Below are 19,609 nucleotides of genomic sequence, written 5' to 3'. Positions count from 1 at the left end.
CATCCCAGGTGAGGGGGGCAAGGGGCACAGACCCCTAGGGAGGGAGGGGTGCAGGCCTGCACCAACTGCTCCAGGTGCTGCAGACCGCTGGGGCAGCCAGAACCCAGGGTGAGCTGGCCTTTGTCAATTCTGCAAATGGGGACCACACCACCACAGAAAACCCTGCAACCAGCCAAATTAGGAGGAAACCTTTAGAGTCAAAAGGTCAAATATCCCACCAAGGACATTCCAGGACCCCAAACAGCGGCTTTTTAGGTTTCCCAAAACCCTATCCATGAAAGAAGACAAACAGCCGCAACACCACCTGCCGCAGCCCAGATCTCCAGGACAGAGGAGCAGGAACGCGGGCGTACAGCATGAGTGTTCTGCGAGGAAACTCAGTGACCTTCCTCTTTTTGCTTCTGAGCCAACTTAGGGAAGAAGTTCTGGGCCCATAAATGCAGAATCCAAAAGCCCCTACCTGAGGAAAGCATTCAGCAGCCTAGCAAGGTTTGCCAATGCCCAGGAAGGAGTCTGGTCACTGGTAACAATACGGGGCTCCAAGCAAATGCCCCAATGCTGCCATCTGGGGTGCCCCCAACCCAGGCAGGCTGTGGAGGCTCGTGGAGGCTCGGAACACCCTGGGAGTGGGAGGACACTGCCCGGGATGAGGCCAGAATCTCACCAAGGGTTCCTGGGCAGAGCCGGGGCCCAACCCCCATGGCATGGGCCACCCAGTAGGACTCCCCGGCCCCCACCGGAGTCACCCCTGTCACCTGCTTTATAAAGTGGCCTTTAAAGCTGGTTTTACTTGGTAAAAAGGGAACCCCGCTCAAAAAGAAAAATGTTAAAATTAGCATAACACACCAGGCCCAGGCCCGCCGCAGAGGAGGTGCTGTGAACCGCTGGTCTGGAGAGCGCTCTGGCGGCACTGTCCACCCTGGGGCCTGCGCTGCTGCCCCAAGCAACTCCAGAGGGGATTTTGTCGTGCTCTGGGAGGGAATACCACCACCCTGGGGTGAGAACTGAGATAAAGCTGGTGAGAAGGAGGTGGCAGAGCTTTTATTTTTGGAAAAGCAATCTGGCAGAGCTGGAGAATGAGGAAGGAAGAGAATCAGACACATGTGACTGAGGAGAGTCCCCCCACTGAGAACAGTCACGGCCTCCAGGGCAGGGGTCTGCTGAGGGAGCTGAGCTGACGGCATCCTGAATCTGGAGCAGGATGCTGGCCCTTGGAGTGACAGGACAAGGCAACAGTGAGCTGGCAGAGTGAGCTGGACAAGGCAACTACACAGGGCCTGCGCCCCTCCTGGACACGGTCCCACCACACGTTCGTAAGGTAGGGTTCACCCTGCTGCTGCAGCGTGCCGACGTGGCTCCAGACGCTGGGACAGGAGCACACACACCTCAGGGGACACGCCGAGTGCGGGGGGCACACGGAGGAGCCCTCTGAGCAGAGACTACAAAGATGGGGGAGGGAGAGGCCCACAGAGACCTAGAGGAAAAGTGTTTGAGGCACAGGCACACACGCTGTTTCCTGAAGCTTGTGCCCTGCGGTGCCGTGTGCTGGCCATCCTCCCCAGCACTCTGACCTGTTTGTCTAATCTCGGCACTCTTGGGAGAGGGCCGGGCTTCTTCCTCAGCACAGCCTCCTGGGCCTCCTGGGCCTCCTGGGGTGTAGGCTCTTCCCCACCACCGGCTCTGGCCCCAGGAACTCCACTTTTCCAACAGGTCTCAGCAAATGTTCCTTCTCCAGCAAGCCCTCCTGACCTGTAGGTGGAATTAGAGCCCAGGGGACTGTCGCTCTTCACTCAGGACCCACACCGCCCGGCACTGGGCCAGGCACTCCAAAACTGGGATGTCACAGCTGGGGCCTGGCTGCAGCCCGGGCTGTCCACCTAAGGACAGGTGCTCTGGGCCAGATGCCTGGGGCTGACCAGGACCCCACATGTCAGCATCCCACTTGCTTACTCCCTGCAGCCAGGGCCTCGCTTGGGCCTCACAGCCTGGGGAGGACTCACCAGGTGGCTGCAGTGTGCAGAGGACACACACAAACATTGCTTCATTTCAGGCTCTGGGCAACGGGTGCTCAGCCACTATGCAGACAGGCTGGGGCGGTGGAGGGGACTGAAGAGAGGCAGGAGGCCAGCCACCCTGTTGAGGGATCTGCCCGCGTGGGCTGACTAACGCCACTCTTGTTCTGTTTTTTAAATGCAGTCGTGTGACTCTCTGAGTTACCAAAATCTCAATGCACATCCTGAGTGAAAACGATGACGTGGGGATCACTGTTCTAAATTTCCCCTAAATTTTCCGCAGACTTCAGGATTTCTCCTGGACGCCTATGTGAAACTGCCGTGCACATCTGATTTCAGTCACGTTCATCTATGGCTGGGCCAGAAGGGGAAGCAACTACAGGCTCCAGAATCCTCAATCCCAGGACCCGGTTTTCAAAGCAACAATGCTCTTCCGTCCAGAATTGGCCAGCTTGCAGAGCTCAGACCCCACCTGCCAGGCCTAAGGCCAGCTCAGTACCACCCACAAGGTTAATCAATGGCTTAATAAGTAACAACAAAGAACACAAGGCCCAACTTTAAACAAACAGAGCTCCCCAGCCTGCATCCTGCCTAAGACCTGGCAGCGTCTGTGCATGAGCTGTGTCCCCACTCACCACCTCTAACGTGCTCTAAGGGCTGTCATGGGAAATGCTATTTACAATGGAACATGCCCACTCTGCTAAGCCCTGTACAGCCACCACCGAGTCCGGCCACCAACCTGTCCAGGCAACAGGCTCTGAGGGCCTGCAAAGACCCCGTAACCTTGAGCAGCAGAGGAGCTGGCTAGCCTGAGGTCTATGATGCCTGCACCCAGGAGATCCCTGGCCTATGGCTCCAACAGAGGAGCAAATGCCTACCTTTCAGAGACACCCCAGGCCTTGACTCTTCTGCTAGACAGCTAGGGCTGCAGCATGGAAGGAAGGCACAGACCCCACAAATGACCCCCATCCCGCAGGGGGGTAAACTGCGGTCCAGAGGGTGGTGCCACTGTCCAGCCAGTCCCCTCTCCCCAACCCGTGTCCTGCGCTGCACTCTGCAGCCACCCAGCCCGTGCATGGCCAATACCAGTGAGAGTTCAGAAACAATACGGCCTGCCTCCCTACCCCAGCCCTCAGCTGCCTGAGGGACAGAGCTCAGACACCCGGAACCTCTGTACCTAGGCCTGCTGGGTGCCCACATGAACACGGGGCAGTGGGCAGCCTCCCCAGGTCTGCAGGCTGGCTCAAAACCAGCCCCAGCTCAGCCAATTCGAGGTATCCTGCTTCACTGCCCCAGGCCTGGGCCCTGTGTCCTCCAGTGACCTGCTTCAACACCTCCAAGTTCGCCCGCCCCCTGAGCTAAGCAACAGCAGGGGAACACCCACTCTGTGTGCTCGCTCTTGAATGGCTGAGCCCCAGGAACAGCACCAGGAGCTCCAAGAAGAGGGCGTGGAGGCAGAAGCCACATCCGCTCAGACCAGCCACTCACCAAAGCTAAGCTGTGCCCAGCAGATCACACACTTGGCAATTCCTGTCACACGAAAGCATCCAGGCCTCAGTGAATTCTTACATGAGAGACCAAATCCAGGAGGAGGAGAGGCAGGTGGCAGGATGTGTGTGAAGATCCCAGGACAAAGTGCAATCAGAGCCACAGTTCTGGGGCACAGACCCTGGTGAGTCACCTTCAAGCCCTGCGGGAAAAGAGGTCCAAAGCCTTGTGCATTTGTGGCATGGCATCAGTCCACCTTCCACTGACAACCTGTGAGCCTCGCCCTGTACACCCATTCACTGGCAGACCCCATTCACTGGCCCCACTCTCACAGCCCAGGCTCACCTGGGGGGTCACTAACCTCACCTGCTCAATGACAAGAAGGGACCCTCCCCACAGAGATGCTAGATGGCAGGGCTAAGACCAGGGAGGGCCAGGGGCCACATACCATTAATCCTACACTCCAGGCCAAACACCACCTCAGAATCCTTCTTAACACAGCTCCGCTTCCTGTCAGGGGAAGCTGGCACGGATCACCATGTCATGTGGCTCTACAAACAAGGCTCTCGACTAGTGGGACCCTGTGCACAGGTAAGGGAGCAAGCATGGGCCTGGTGCCCTCCCCAGAGCAGGCAGGAGACAAGCTGGACATAGGCAACCAGAGCTGGTTGTCCTCGTCCCACTAGCCAGATCCACTGTGAGCTGAGCATATTTTGCTGGAACCAGCAGACATCTGTGAGCATCCAATACCAAAAATAGTACAACCAGAGGAGGAAGGAACACGTTTTTCTAGCTGTGGCCTGCCCCTGCCCCAGACATCTCCCAGCAGTCTCTCCACCCTGGGACGTCCCCAGTATGATCCCCCTTTGGACCTCCCCCTTCCCTCAAACTTCCCCCTACACGGTCCCCCTGCCCACCCTGCCACAGCTCAACAGTCCCATCCGATTCTACAAAGGGAGAAACGACACCAGATAACAGCAAAATCATGCCATTTCTGCGAACAGAACCCAGAAACCGCAGACCCTTGGCAGAGGCCTGCCCAAGAAGGCCTTCTCTAGTGTCCAACTCAGAATCATCTACAGATGGCACTTGTCAGAATCTAACCACAGGTGGCACTCGTCCAGAGCTGAGAAAGCTCCAAAGGTTCACCAAACGCCAACCCCCGGGCCCCCCGAGGACAGCTCACTCCTGGGGAGCAGGAGAGGCCTGCTGCCCGCCGTCTCCACACAAGGGACCCATCTGAAACCACCGTCATCTGACTGTTCCTCATGTTATGAAACACACATTCGAAAACACCGTGGGAACTGACCCCTTACTGGGCACAATTCCCCCTCGGAAGGTGACACCAGCCCCACTGTACACCCATGGAGCTGAGGCTGTGGGACGAGGAGGACTTCAGCCAGAGCCTGACTGGAATCAGAGGCAGACGCCCACCCTCCCAGCTCGACCAGGGACGCGCACACAGCCCTTCCCACCCAGGCTGCACAGTTATGTTTCCAGAGTTCACCAGAAGGTCACAAATAAAAAGGCCAGGCCCACTGAAAGCTGTGCCAAGCCTGTCACTGTGCCTGAGAAAAGCTGTTCCCAGGAAACCCAGTGACTCACAAGAGGGGCAGGAAGCACTCGGAGTCTCCATGAAATTGGGAGGGCAGGCAGTACCAGAGTGGACACCCTTGGGTTTGAGGCTCGATTTAATCTATGCTGATGTGACCGTGGGCCAACCACCATTCTCTAGATATCCCATCCATGAAATGAAGAGGCTGGACAAAAATGACCCTCTGAAGCATCGGTCTAGCCCTGAGATGCAATGGCAAGCTGTCTGCCAGGGCTCACAAGGCTGCAGGCAACAGCCCAGGGACCAAGGGTCCGAGGCCTGAGCTTTCCCCCAGGACAGCAACAGTCTGCTAAACACACCCATTCCAACACTCCCGACCAGCAACTGCAGGCTTCTTCTGTAAAGAGCCAGAGAGTTAATGTCTCAGGCTTTGAGGGCCAAATAGTCCCTGTTGCAAAAACTCTGCCACCGTTGCAGTGCGAAAGCAGCCACAGACAACACCACTGTGTCCCAATAAAACTTTATTTACAAACACAGGTGGGGGCCAGATTTGGCCCTCATTTTAGACTCTAAGGCTGACACTGAAAAAAGGAACACGCCGTAACAGTGCACTTCATCAGCGTCCTTATCCGATTCTGTTCACCTAACATGGTGGCAAACTACCGAGGCCTGGTCTTGGGGGTCAACAGCTACAGCAGCAGCACTGGGCACAAGAGACCTCGGATTCTTCAGGGCCAGAAAGAGGGCCCATCAGTTCCAGCACTAATCCCACACGTAAAGGGAGCAGTCAGAAGGGCGATGTGGCACTGGCTCACCGTCAGGACCTTGAGAATGTGGCAGGGAGGGACCCACCATCAAGGGCGAGGCCAAGCTGAGCTTGCCCCCACTCTAGCCCCTGTGAGCTAGGCTGTCCTGACTCAATTCAGTGGGTTTTCCCCTTGTTGGAAGTGTTGCACTGGGACCGTTAAATCACTCCCTCCAGATGTGGGGAGAACCACAAGGTCCACAGCAGGAAGCTGAATTTCCCCAAAAAGTCACCATGTAAAAAAAAAAAAAAAAAGAAGGGGACTTCCCTGGTGGTCCAGTGGGTAAGACTCTGCACTCCCAATGCAGGGGACCCAGGTTCGATCCCTGGTCAGGGAACTAGATCCCACATGCCACAACTAAGAAGCCCGCCCGCCACAACTAAAAACAAAAAAGATCCTGCATGGGCTTCCCTGGTGGCGCAGTGGTTAAGAATCCGCCTGCCAATGCAGGAGACACGGGTTTGAGCCCTGGTCCGGGAAGATCCCACATGCCACGGAGCAACTAAGCCCATGCACCACAACTACTGAGCCTTCACTCTAGAGCCTATGAGCCACAACTACTGAGCCCATGTGCCACAACTACTGAAGCCTGCGCGCCTAGAGCCCGTGTTCCGCAACAAGAGAAACCACCGTAATGAGAAGCCTGAGCACCTCAACGAAGAGTAGCCCCCGCTCACCGCAATTGGAGAAAGCCCGCGCACAGTAACGATGACCCAACACAGCCAAAAAAAAAAAAAAAAAAGAAAAGATCCTGCATGCCGCAACGAAAACATGCTGCAACTAAGACCTGGTGCAGCCTAAATAAATACATAAATACATAAATAAATAAAACTTTAAAAGGAAAAAGGAACCTCCCGGCCCACTTACTCTCTTCAGGTTAGTAAGAGAAGGCAAGGTCACCCTGAGCCCAGGGCAGCATAACAGGGTGGTCACCCCAACCAGGGCCCTCGGGCCCTCTCCGATCAGCCTCCCCTGGATAGAGGGAACCAAAAGCATGGGGGCCAGGGTGCGCGCTGTGTGCGCGCACACATGCACACACACCATGCAAGAGGAGGGGAGGCAGAAGCAGGACTGGACAGGGAGCCCACCTGCTGGAGTCCCCCCCGAGGGCAAGTGGGCTGCATTTGCCCACAGGGTCCAGAAAAAAACACTGCTCCTCCTCCCCCTCATGCACCTTCACACAGGCCCTGAGGCCAGGTCAAGGGCAGGAGCGGGCTCAACGGTACTGGTGGTCTTGAAGGCTGAGGCTCAGCCTTCACCTGCCCAGTGACCCACATAGAGCAGTGCCTGACCCTTGGGGTCTCCAGGCCGCTTCCCACCTGGAAGAAAGCCCATTTTTCGAAACAGTCCCCTTGTGATTCAACATGGGACACAAACTGCTAAACTCACAAAAGTTGGGTAGATTCTGCACAATCGGAGCTCATGACCAGGGTAGGGCCCAGCAGCCTCAGGTGCCCGAGCCCAGCCCCTCCCTGTCACATGACCTCAGGGCCTCTGTTTGGTTTTAGGGGGAGTGGGGAGCACAGAAGGCTTGCCTTTGGAAGGGCAGGAAGTGGTGAGGGTGGCAGAGAGCTGAGCTACCTGAGCTGACCCCATGTCACACACACTCCCACTTTTCCCTGGCCCTCAGCCCCCACTGCTTGCCCCCCTCAACAGGTTCTCCAGACCACCCAAGGTATGTACTAACTCTCCCAACTTAGAGACGCGGGTCTTGGCTGGGCCCAGGCTCCTACACCATCACTGCTATCTCAACTCATCACTGTTATCCTCCCCTTGTCACTGTCATCTCCACTGGACCACAGCTTCTCATTCAGGGTGGGGCCACACCTGCTCTCCCTGCCCTTCCTGTATCTGCTCCCAGGTGACCCTCTCAAAATCTTCCCTCAGGCAGGACCTGAAGCCAGCCCAAGCCCACCTCAAGTGTGGGTGCCAACATGCCTCCGTTCTGCTGGGGTCAGGCTCTCTGTCACCTTCACAGGGAACTCCTGAGCCTATCAATGGTCCAACAAGTGCCAGACGCCCTTCAGACCTTAACTCTCACCAGAGAGTCACAAGCATCTTAGTACATTTTAAAGGCTCCAAGATCACTTCTCACCCGTCAGGATGGTTACTATCAAAAAAGAAGAAAATAACAAGTGTTGGTGAGGATGTCGAGAAACTGGAACCCTTGTGCACTGTTGGTGGGAATGCAAAATGGTGCAGCCGCTATGGAAAACAGTATGGAAGTTCCTCGAGAATTTAAACATAGGACTTCCCTGGTGGCACAGTGGTTAAGAATCCGCCTGCCAATGCAGGGGACATGGGTTGGAGCCCTGGTCCGGGAAGATCCCACATGCCACAGACCAACTAAGCCCGTGCGCCACAACTACTGAGCCCTGGCATCACAACTACTGAAGCCCGTGCACCTAGAGCCTGTGCTTGGCAACAAGAGAAGCCACTGCAACGAGAAGCCCGCGCACTGCAACGAACAGTAGCCCCAGCTGGCCGCAACTAGAGAAAGCCTGCGCACAGCAACGAAGACCCAAAGCAGCCAAAAATAAATAAGTAAATAATTTATTAAAAAAAAAAAGAAGTTAAACATAGAATATGATCCATATGATCCAGCAATCCCACTTCTGGGTGTATATCCAGAAGAACTGCAAGCTGGGACTCAGATAACTGTTCACCTATGTTCATAGCAGCATCATTCACAGCAGTCAAGAGGTGGAAACAACCCAAATGGCCAATGACAGATGAATGGATAAGCAAAAAGTGGTAGATCAAAACGATGGAATGTTATTCAGCCCTAAAAAGGAAGAAAATACTGACACATACTACACCATGGACAAACCCTGAGGTCATTATGCTAAGTGAAATAAGCCAATCACAAAAGGACAAATACTGTATGATTCCACTTTTAAGAGGTCCCTAGAGCCATCAAATTCATAGAGACGGAAAACAGAATTGCGGTTGCCAGAGGCTGGGGGAGGGGAATGGGCAGTTAGTGTTTAATGGGGACAGAGTTTCAGTTTGGGAAGATGAACAAGTTCTGGAGATGGATGGTGGTGATGGCTGCACAGCAATGTGAATGTACTTGATGCCACTGAACTGTGCACTTAACAATGGTTAAGATGGCAAATGTATGTTATGTGAATTTTACAATTAAAGATAAAAAATAACAGCACTTCCCTAGTGGCGCAGTGGTTAAGAATCCGCCTGCCAATGCAGGGGACACGGGTTTGATCCCTGGTCCGGGAAGATCCCACGTGCCGCGGAGCAACTAAGCTCGTGGGCCACAACTACTGAGCCTGTGCTCTAGAGCCCACAAGCCACAACTACTGAGCCCGTGTGCCACAACTACGGAAGCCCACACGCCTAGAGCCCGTGCTCCACAAGAGAAGACACTGCAATGAGAAGCCCATACACTGCAACGAAGAGTAGCCCCCGCTCCACACAACTAGAGAAAGCCCGTGCACAACAATGAAGACCCAACACAGCTATAAATAAATAGGAGTGGTCTCAGCTATATATGGTTTCACTCTTAAAAAAAAAAAAAAAGATAAAAAATAACAATAATAAAAAATTTTTTGTAAAAAGGCTCTGAGAGATCCCAGGTAAAGACTGGGGTTGGCTGGTCTTAGCACTCCCAAGGCCTCCCTGACCACAACCCTGCCCCCAGTCCTGCCTGTCACAGGAGGAAGCCCCCAAGGGAAAATGTTCATGCAGAGAGTGAAATCAGCCATGGGGTCGAGCCTTCCACAGGGAGCCCCCAGGAAGGGGCTGCAGCCGTCTACACCCACACAAAGCAGAGGAGCCACAGCTACTCACTCAGGGCTTCCCTGGATGATGAAATTAACCCCAACTTCCGGCTCAGGCACCCCTTACCCCCAACTTCCTCTGGCTGCTCCACCCTCCCAGCCTCCCCCCAGCCTCCCTCCTTCAGCCGCTCTCTCAGATCTCACGCTGACATTCTAGGCCTTTCCCGGATGGTTTCACTTGCCCTGCTTCCCGAGGGCACCTCCCTCCCCATCGCCGCTACATTTCTCCCACCTGGCAGCCATCATCACCATGCCCTCGGCTGGCCTCCCCCATAGGGATGTGGGGACTGCAGCGTGAGACCAAGTCAGTCAGTCTAATAAACAGGACACGAAGGCCACAGGCACACATCCAGATGGGGAGAGAGGTAGGCCAGGGACTCCTCAGGCCTCTCATGCCCGTGTCCTGCCACTCCTGTCCAAAAAGAAGCCGAGGGGCCCAGGAAAGGGAAGGGGCGGACGGGATGGCCCCTCGTTACTCGGCTTTTGCACACCTTTGCCAGGGCCACACTCAGCCAAGCTGGATGATGGAAGGGCCAGGAACCCCTCCTCACATACCTAGGGAACAGCATTCTCGAATGGAGAGAAGGTTTGGCCCCTCAAGACTGCCCTTGTGTGACTCCCCAACACTCACAAGCTTGAGCACAACCTGAAGGCAAAGGTGGAGCCACCACACCCTGGGCTCTGGGGCTGATTCCTCACACTCTGCCGGCAGCGGCCACCAACCCAGCGGGCTCAGCAGTCATCCCCAGGCCCAGCCGGACACGTCTCCAGAAACCCGGCCACGACCTCCTGTCCCTCCTCAGCTCCATCTGGCCTCTGCTCACTGCCTGCTCCACCAGCACTGCCCACTGAGGCCACTCGAGGGATCAAGAAGGGGGATGCATGAGAGGGCCCAGCTCCCTCCGACACAGTGTGGTGGACTTCCAGGCAGGAAAGTAGCTAAAAAAGACTGGGGAAATCCATTTAATCTAGCCATTCTTTATTTTACAAAAAAATCCTTGACAGTAGAGGTAAAGAAATGGATATTTTAAACTCTGAAGGGCTTCACTTTCTCAGATCATCTGTAGAGTATGCCCGCACATGCACACACACACGGGGGCAGGAGTGGTCAGCATCCATACATTTCGCCCATCTGACCTGGGAGGCCACTACAACTGCAGGTGTTGCTTCAACCCAGGAAACTGAGGCTTGGGAGAGAGCCAGCAGCCCGGGGCCCCCAGGCTGTCAGCAGGACCTGGCTGGAGCCAGGCTACCTGACCCCAACGTGTAGCATCTTTTGAGGAAGGCACTCCCTTGTTAGGACACCCTCCCTTAGAATCTAAGACAGACACAGGGGCAGCAAGGCAAACAGTGAGGAGCTGACACCCTCCCAGTACGCCTGGGTTAGGAACCGGGGTAGGTGGAAGGGCACGTACTCGGGAAAGGTGTCCTGTGCCAAGCCTCAGTCTCCCTTTCTGAAGGTCTACCAGGAGAACACTGATGATGGAGCAATGATGTGGAGCATTAACCACAGCCCCTGATCATAGGCGGCTCATTAATTTCTTGAAAGCAGAGCACTCCAAGGCGGGCTGAACTTCTCCAGGACCTCCTGTTATGGAGTGTGCCTGGGAACCCTGGGAAGTGCTAAGCAAGCCTTGGGCCCTCGACACAACGTTATCTGCACTTGGACGGCGTAGCCCACCTGCTCGCCTGCCCATGAGGCTGACTTGGGCTGACACTGACACCCAAATGCTGTCTCAGGGTGCAGCCCCTACGTCCAGGCCCAGCCTTGGCTCCCCCAGTGTCCAGAACACCCACTGTCCAGAAATTGGTCAATGCCAGCACAATAAAGGAAACCTGCTATCCAACTGCCCCTGAGCAACGAACACAATCCAAGAACCAGAAGAAGAAAGGCTGCTGGCTTCCACAGCCGCCACATCCGTTCTAAACCACCTTCAAATTGCACTGGTTAGGACACTGGCAAGAAACTCATGACATCCACACCCTGAGACAAAGGCAGCAACCCAGAAAGACACGGGCCCTGAAGGAGCATCACCACGGCTGCACACGCACGTCTTCCACCTCACCCCACATCAATGACGATGATGCTGATGTTGTTCACCCACCACAGACCTGCAGCAGCTCTCTGATCAGCCACAGTCGCCTTTCCTCCAGCCAAGAGTCACTCCAGAGGTGACCATTAGCGTCTCATCAAGCCCTGCATGACCCGACTCTCACAAACCCAGCTCAGGCATGACAATAAGCCGAGTGTGCAAAGACACTTCCGTCCTATGGCCAGAATCAGGAAAGGTTAGAAATGTCCACCTCCCCCAACCAGGTACAGGTGGCAGCCCAAATACTTCTACATCTGTCCCCTTGCCGAACCCCAGTGGACCCCAGCTCAGGCCATCAAAGTCTCCACCCCCAGCCTCCCCACCTCTAGGCCTGACCTCCCTGAGCACCCAACACCACAAACCAGACCATATCCCTCCTGGGCCTCGATTTCAACATACAACAGTTGTACCGTTCAGCACCTGCAACCTCCAGCTCCACTCGCAAATGCACAGGTACACCAGGGGTGCCTCTCACTGCAATTCAGCATCTCTGCACAGCCCTCAGTACCGGACAGCAGACTAGGACTAAAGCCACTAAAAAACAAAGTTTAGCACTGCAATAAAAAAGAATCAAGGACTTCCCTGGTGGTGCAGTGGTTGAGAATCTGCCTGCCAATGCAGGGGACACGGGTTCGAGCCCTGGTCTGGGAAGATCCCACATGCCGCGGAGCAACTAGGCCCGCGAGCCACAGTTACTGAGCCTGCGCGTCTGGAGCCTGTGCTCCGCAGCAAGAGAGGCCGCGATAGTGAGAGGCCCGCGCACCGTGATGAAGAGTGGCCCCCGCTTGCCGTAACTAGAGAAAGCCCTCGCACAGAAACGAAGACCCAACACAGCCAAGAATAAAAATATAAAAATAAATTAATTTAAAAAAAAAAAAAAAAAAAAAAAAGAATCAAGACCTAAGATTATATGAGAACACCACTGTGATGTCCATTTCCTCTGGATGCAAGACAGAGGAAGGTGCTGAGGTGCCAACAACAGCCCCTGGAACAGGGAATTGCTAGTGTTCTTCACTGAACTCTATAGCTTTAGTGGGAAAAAGAAAGAAACTTTTGACATGTGTCGCTTTTAAACAGGAGTTCGGTGACCCCACAAACTTCACAGACATGCGAGGCCCCCTCCCCTCTGGAGGGGTTGTGGCGAGTCACCAACGCACCCCTTGGACCTGGTGACTCAGCCAGGAGCCGCATCTCAACGTGGCCAGGGAGGGACCCAGCTAGGAGGATATAATTAGCATCAGACTCCAGTGCAGCCACTTAGTGTGGGAACAGGAGGTCTCCCTCTGAATGGTTCACTTGGACACCAGCTTCTTTATTAAAAAGCAAAGTGATAAAACTGCACATGGTGGCTGTCTGTGTCACTTACTGCACTGCAGATCAGAGGATGTTTGCAGGGATTGTTCCAGAAAGCATCCCTGTGGTCTCTGGGTGACTGCAGAGTGGCCACGTATCGCTAGAGATGAGATCTCAGACAACTTCAGGCCATGCGAGTCACAGACCAAGGAGAAAGTCATAAAGGCAGAGAGCAAGGGAGCAAGGCCCTACAAGTGAAGGACCCAGGGGGGGCAAAACCCAAAGGCACAGGATGGATTTCCAGCCAGGCATGTTGAGCAGGGCTGTTGCCATGAAGAAGCAGATTTCCCAAAACCACGGTCTGCTCCGGGACGAGAGATGCACGGAACAGGAGAAACAGTCCTGTTTTTCAAGGACTCCCCAGAGATGTCACAATCCGGGTGTGATGTCAAAACTACTTCAAGGGTGATGAACTCTGGCCTTGCCGATGAGTCAACAGAGGGTGGGTTTCCGAGAGCCACCGGCTGTTTACACACAGTCACCATGGTGAATGGCTGCCGGAAGCCTAGTCAAGGGTCACAGTGGCAGATGCGGGGCTTGGCCCCTCACACAGCCTCATAGGCCATCTGCAGAAATGACCAGCACTTACTCCCTACCCCAGGTTGCTTGCTTTCCCTCAGTACCTATGAGACACGCGCCTCTGGGAGGGACTCACCCCACCCAGACCTACTGAGTGCCCACCTTGAAACACACAGGCAAACCGAACCCCTACGTCATGCTCCTGACACCAATGGGCCAGCCCAGTCCACTCGGCCACCACCCTTCAGAGGAGGCAAAGCTCAAGGCCACACACACTGCATTCCAGCCAGATGCCCAGTTCTCAGCCCCATCCCAGCTGGGAGACTCCTTCTGGTGACTCGGCCTCCCAGAGACTTTACCTGTTTCCTCACCTGAGAAATAAGAACCCCTCCCCACCACAGGGCTGACAGCCAGGGAACAAGATGAAGTAACATGTACAGCTCAGGCCAGCGCTGGCATGCAGGGCACAATCCACAGGCACTGGTTATCACCTGCAGGCTTTCTCAGGGGAGAGGGCACGGTACAGTCAAAGCTGGCAACTTCAGGAATTTGCATGGCCACTCATGTCACCAATGCTCCCGGGACCCTGGGATGCTGGCATGTCATGAGGACTTGAGACCACAGTGGGACTCCCTTTCATAGGTGTGGCTCAAACTCCAGCCCAACCGGAGAGGCAGCCTGGGCCAGTGAGGACAGTCAGCGTGACCTCAGGCAGTCAACGCTGCCCCTCAGAGCCTCAACTGCCCCTAATGAACAGTGGGAACAATAAGCTAGCCTTCCTGCCAAGACTGTCAAGAAGATGACACGTGCCTGGACAAAGGGCTTACAGGGGCCTGGCCAGAGGCCAGGAGGGGCAGCGAATTTGGCTATTCCTGAAGACAGCTCGGGGACTTCCCTGGTGGCACAGTGGTTAAGAATCCGCCTGCCAATGCAGGGAACACGGGTTCGAGCCCTTGCCCGGGAAGATCCCACATGCCGCGGAGCAACTAAGCCCGTGCGCCACAAGTACTGAGCCTGCGCTCTAGACACCGTGCTCGGCAACAAGAGAAGTCACTGCAATGAGAAGCCCGTGCACCGCAACGAAGAGTAGGTCCTGCTCGCCGCAACTAGAGAAAGCCTGTGTGCAGCAACGAAGACCCAACGCAGCCAAAAACATTAAAAAAATAAAGACAGCTCACGTGAAAAACAGACAGGGCTGGCAAGAAGCGACCTAGCTAGGGCCGAGTGGGGCGGCCCCCCAGGAAGGAGAGACGAACCCACCTCCTGGGGCCTCACAGTGGGAGGGGAGTAGAGGCTAAATTAAGGTTCCTCCTGCCACCGGTGGCCAGGCTGACACCCACGCAGCTAGCCCCTTAGCAGCAGGCAAGCAGCCCCTAGCGTGGGTCCAGAACAGTCACAGAGTATTTGTTGCAGACCTCCTCTTCCTAAGCCCGTCCCAGGAGACAGCCCTGCAGCTGCCTCCACGTCTTTACCTGGGCCTTGCCCCCTGCCCAAACACCCCTCCCCAGCCCCTCATGTCTCAAGGCCTATGCATGTGCCATGCCTGGAACCCATACCCCTTCCCCCCAGGGGACCCCTCGCCCAGCAGACCCCAGCTCTGGCATCTGCTAGGCAGCGCCCTTTCACATCGCCCCATTTTATTTCCTTCCTGACAATGACTGCTGACAAGCTCTTCATGCTGATTTCTGTGCCACCCTGTTCATCATCTGTCTCCTGCCTCTAGAATACCAGCTCGAGAGACTGGGGACCCATTTGGTCACTTATAAATGTCCAGCCCCTGGGCAGTGTCCCTGTACAGACCAGGCACTCAATCAGATTTGGGAAAATGTAGGAGCCCAGGCTCTCCCATAGTCTCTGCTCAAACCTCCAGGTGGGAACCAGCCCTGGGTACCGACACCAAGTGCTGAGAACCTGGGAGGGGTCAGGGCTGCACTGAGAGCCGCACATGTGCCGAAGGAATCCCGACAGCCCTGAGAGAAGGAGCCAGAGCTCAGAGAGGGCAGGGCCTGGGACCCTCAGAGTCTGGAGAGAAGGATCTGGAGCTGGGAGGGGTCAGGTACTGGGACCCTCAGAGCCCTGAGAGAAGAATCCAGAGCTCAGAGAGGGTTGGGCACTGGGACACCCACAACCCTGAGAGAGGAAGGATTAGGAGCTGAGAGGGCTCAGGTACTGGGACACTCATAATCCTAAAGAGAAGAAGGATCCAGAGCAGCCACTGGGATCCTCATAGCTCTGAGGAGGAGGGGCTGGACTGGGAGGGGTCAGGCACTGACCCAAGGCCTCATGCAGGTAGAGCTGAGATTCAGAGATTCAAACCCAGATAGGCTCCAATTCCCAGGTTGCTTGGGCCCCTCCCTGGGCCCTCTATTTTTGCTGAACAACAACATGCTACTCTTCATCAAAGACCTTTTAATCTGGGAGAGGGGAGGATCACTCGGTAACAGAGCCCACCAAATCCGACGATGAAATACTCAGGTGGTCGAGGGAGGTCCCCCAGGGAAGGTCACTTCCGTAGAATCACTGTCAGGGACACTTCTCTGAACAGGCGCATGATGCTGTCTTGGAAAGATGGGTTGTGTTTATGCTTCTCCTCTCTTCTCTCCCGGAAGTAACCCATCACAGTGAAAAGGGAGATCCATGGGAGTGCCTTGGGATGCACTCAAGACTGCGTGAAGACCAAGTCTGGACGGTGGCAGCTGCACATATGACTACATCTTTACCTTCCACCATGTTCCAGGCTGGTCACTAGGTCTGTACAAAGGCAGCTCAGACTCCAGACCTCTCTGGAGAGGGAAGCTGTCAGGGACTTCTCCGGCTACTCCAACAGCTAGGCTCCCAGGAGCCACAGAGAAAGTTTTGAAGGATGCTCCTCTCCAGTCCCCTGCCACATCTGAGTCTGTAAAAACCTCTCTGCAATTACAGTTGCCCCTTGAACAACACGGGGGTTAGGGGCACCAATCCCCGAGCAGTCAAAAATCCCTTATAAACTTTACAGTCGGCCCTCCATATCCTGAATGCTGAATCTGCAGATTCAACCAACCGTGGGTCCCCTAGTACTGTAGTATGTGTTCAGCGAAAAAAAATCCACATACAAGTGGACCCGGGCAGTTCAAACCTGTGTTGTTCAAGGGGCAACTGTAAAAAGTAAAAGTAAAAACCCTCCCCACAAGTTGCCACTGGCAAACCATATAACCACAGCGCTAGAGAACAGAAAACTCTAGACGCTACCAACAGTCAAACATATGAAGTTTTGTTAATAACCAATACACTTCACTAGTCACACAACAAGTTCTTCAAGTCACCGTCCCCATGCCTACCATCCAAGAACACTGAGTGTGCCCAAGCTGCCCTGATTTTATTTCGGTCCCCTACATTGCCCACTGGATAAGATTAAATACAAAACTGCCAAGTAACTTAAATCACAAGTCAGCCTCTGAGAAAAATGAAAGTTTGAGTCACCCCCAAAATTTAGCCCAGCCAGCCAAGTTAACACGAGTAGCTTGAGAAGGAGAAGCTCTTCGAGGGAGCCCCTTCTGGCTGATCAACACAGACATACACAGCTGGGCTCTCCGTGGGACGAACTTGAGTCTACAGTTATACCTTCACCCTCACAGGAGGAAGATCCAGCTTAGGGGATGTAACCAACACCCTAAATTAAAAATAGCAGCGTGACAGCATGAGGTGGACGCACAGGCGGGCCTTCCGGACGACTAGATCAAGGGAGGGCAGCATGGCAGGGAAGGCGGGGCTCCGAACTCACAGTGACCAGGTACCAAGCTCACCTTATTTACATGACGCATAAGCTCTCCCCCAGCTGTTTCTAGGAAAGCCTGCCTTCCAGGGGAACAAGTCAGAATTGCCCAGGGAAAAAGACTCCCGGCTGGAATTCCTCAAGGAAGGGAGGTTCAAGCTGGCCACCGTGCCCCCTCCTCCTCACCTGCAGTGGCACCCCAGCCTCACCTTGGGGAATCCCTTTTGACAAGGTGAGATCTCACTCTTCCAGAAAGATGAAATCCCGGTTCTATGAAGGGGAAACTGAGACACGAGGACAGGAAGGAAATTGTCCAAAAAAGTGGGAAGAAGAGCGGGAAGGGTGGGCACTGGGAACAAAACAGGGGAAGAAATTCCCAGCTTAGCTAATGGTGCCGAACAAGTCCAGGGCAGGAAGAAAGCCACATTCCTTCCTAGTTAGTCTCTCTCCTCACCCGCCCGAGGCCCCCCCATCCCCAGTACACACGCGCACACACACGCACACGGCAGGGCCTCCCTGAACCTGACGCCAGACCCCTCCCCCTAGAGCCACTGACTATGAAGCCCCCACTTTCCAGGAAAGGAAGAAAAGGGCTCCCAAACCACTTCCCCTCAGGACCTGACCACTGGGCACCTGCAACTTCTGTCCCAACACAGGAGGAGGGCGCCATGACACAAACAGAAATGGGAAGAAGCAGTTTCTGACCACGGCCCCAGATGTGCCCCGAAGTCAGGCCTGAAAGAAGGTACAAAGACGCCTCTCCCCAACCCCCCGGGCCAGGTGGCAAAACTGAAACGCCTCGAACTTCCCGAGATGGGCCCAAATCAGCCCCTGAGAAGTTTGAGAGTCAGCAGCCAGGTGCAGTGGCCAGAGCTCCTTCCCAGGTGCCCACAACAGGCTCCCAGCTTGGGAGAGGCACCATGCCAGCAATCCCCCCCCCAAAACACTCCCACTTTCTAAAGGTGTCCAGTGATTCAGGTTCACCTAGGGAGCTGGGGACAAGCTGTCAGGTTCTGCCCAAACTCCCCTTCACAAGAACCAAGGGTGAACCCAACTCCAGGGGCCTCAATGGAAAGCATCAAAGACAGCCCCCAAGTGTAGACACAACCTCCGCAAACAAACGGAACAGGACCCACAGATGCCCCGACAGCGGTGCCCCACTGACCCACCCTGCCAGCGTCCTAGACGGAAAAGCTGCTCCCCAGGAGTGCAGTCAGCCATCCCTACCAGCCACCCTGCAAGGAGCCAGACTAAGAAGTCCCAAACCCCCACCTCCCGTGCTCGGACGGCGCTGCCTCCACCCCCTCCCCTGGTCAGGTGAAAAAACCAGTTCCTGCCCAGGTGCCTGGTAAGTCGGGAAAGGCCCCGAACGCCTCCAGGTGCCGACACAGACGTCCCCCGGACCAGGCGCGCGAGTTCGGGCCCCTCGGCCGCCCTGGGCCGCCCGCCAGGGTCGTCTCCCCGCGCCGAGGCTCCCCGCGCTCCGAGCCGAACAGGCGCCCACCCCGCGCCCCACCGGCCCAGGAACCCGCGAGCAGCACCTCAGACGCCGGACCCCGAGCCCCCAGGCAAGGACGCCACGGAGAGGGGCGCGCGAGGCCGACCTGCGCCCCGACGTCCCCGACGGCCGCGCCAAGCCCCGTGCCGCTCACCTGGCTGGCGCGGTAGCTCTCGAAGGCCCTCAGGGCACTGTCGGTGAGCTTCACGTGGAATACGGACACCTTGCTGCCGTCGCTCACTCGCCCGCACGACAGCCCGTAGCTCCGAGCCTCCTTCAGCGCCGCCATCTTGCGACCATCGCTCCCCCGCCTCCCCCTTCCCGGCTCCAGGGCCGGAGGCGGGCCGGCCACGCCCCACCCCGCCGCCCGCTGACGTGCTGCATTATTCATGAGACGCGACTGGCCACGCCCCCTCTGGATCCAACGCGAACCACAATCGCCGCCGCAACCGCCGCCGACGTGCTGCATTATTCGTGAGACGCGGCTGGCCACGCCACCCTGCGGGCCTAGTGAGGCCCACAGTCACCGCCCCGACTTCCTGCATATTCATAAGGCGCGGATGGCCCCACCTCTCAAGACTCTAGAGGTGTCCACTTTCGTGCCCGGACTCCGCCCCGACACGCGCCCACCTTCAGGCCCCGCCTCAATGTGTATTATTCATGACGCTGACAGCCAGGCCCGTCGAAGCCCCGCCCCACCAGCCGCTGATGTATTACTTACGCGGTCTCTCCAAGTC

The 19,609-nt window shown here is 55.8% G+C and overlaps 1 protein-coding gene and 1 non-coding gene across 2 annotated transcripts in view; one reads left to right on the top strand and one right to left on the bottom strand.

Moving 5' to 3' along the window:
• ELL (elongation factor for RNA polymerase II) overlaps window positions 1–19,199 on the bottom strand; it is an 82,626-nt gene extending 63,427 nt beyond the window's left edge. Inside the window, exon 1 of the mRNA XM_007195460.2 lies at window positions 19,027–19,199. Within this exon, the coding sequence (XP_007195522.2) occupies window positions 19,027–19,161 (135 nt within the window). The 5' untranslated portion in view covers window positions 19,162–19,199. The remainder of the gene's footprint in view (window positions 1–19,026) is intronic.
• TRNAG-CCC (transfer RNA glycine (anticodon CCC)) lies at window positions 6,126–6,198 on the top strand. The gene has a single exon. It is a non-coding gene; the product is annotated as a tRNA-Gly (tRNA).
• Window positions 19,200–19,609: the final 410 nt, after the last annotated feature.

Source organism: Balaenoptera acutorostrata, chromosome 2, assembly GCF_949987535.1.
Source record: "Balaenoptera acutorostrata chromosome 2, mBalAcu1.1, whole genome shotgun sequence".
NCBI classification, from domain to species: domain Eukaryota; kingdom Metazoa; phylum Chordata; class Mammalia; order Artiodactyla; family Balaenopteridae; genus Balaenoptera; species Balaenoptera acutorostrata.
This window is presented reverse-complemented; position numbering and strand designations above follow the sequence as displayed.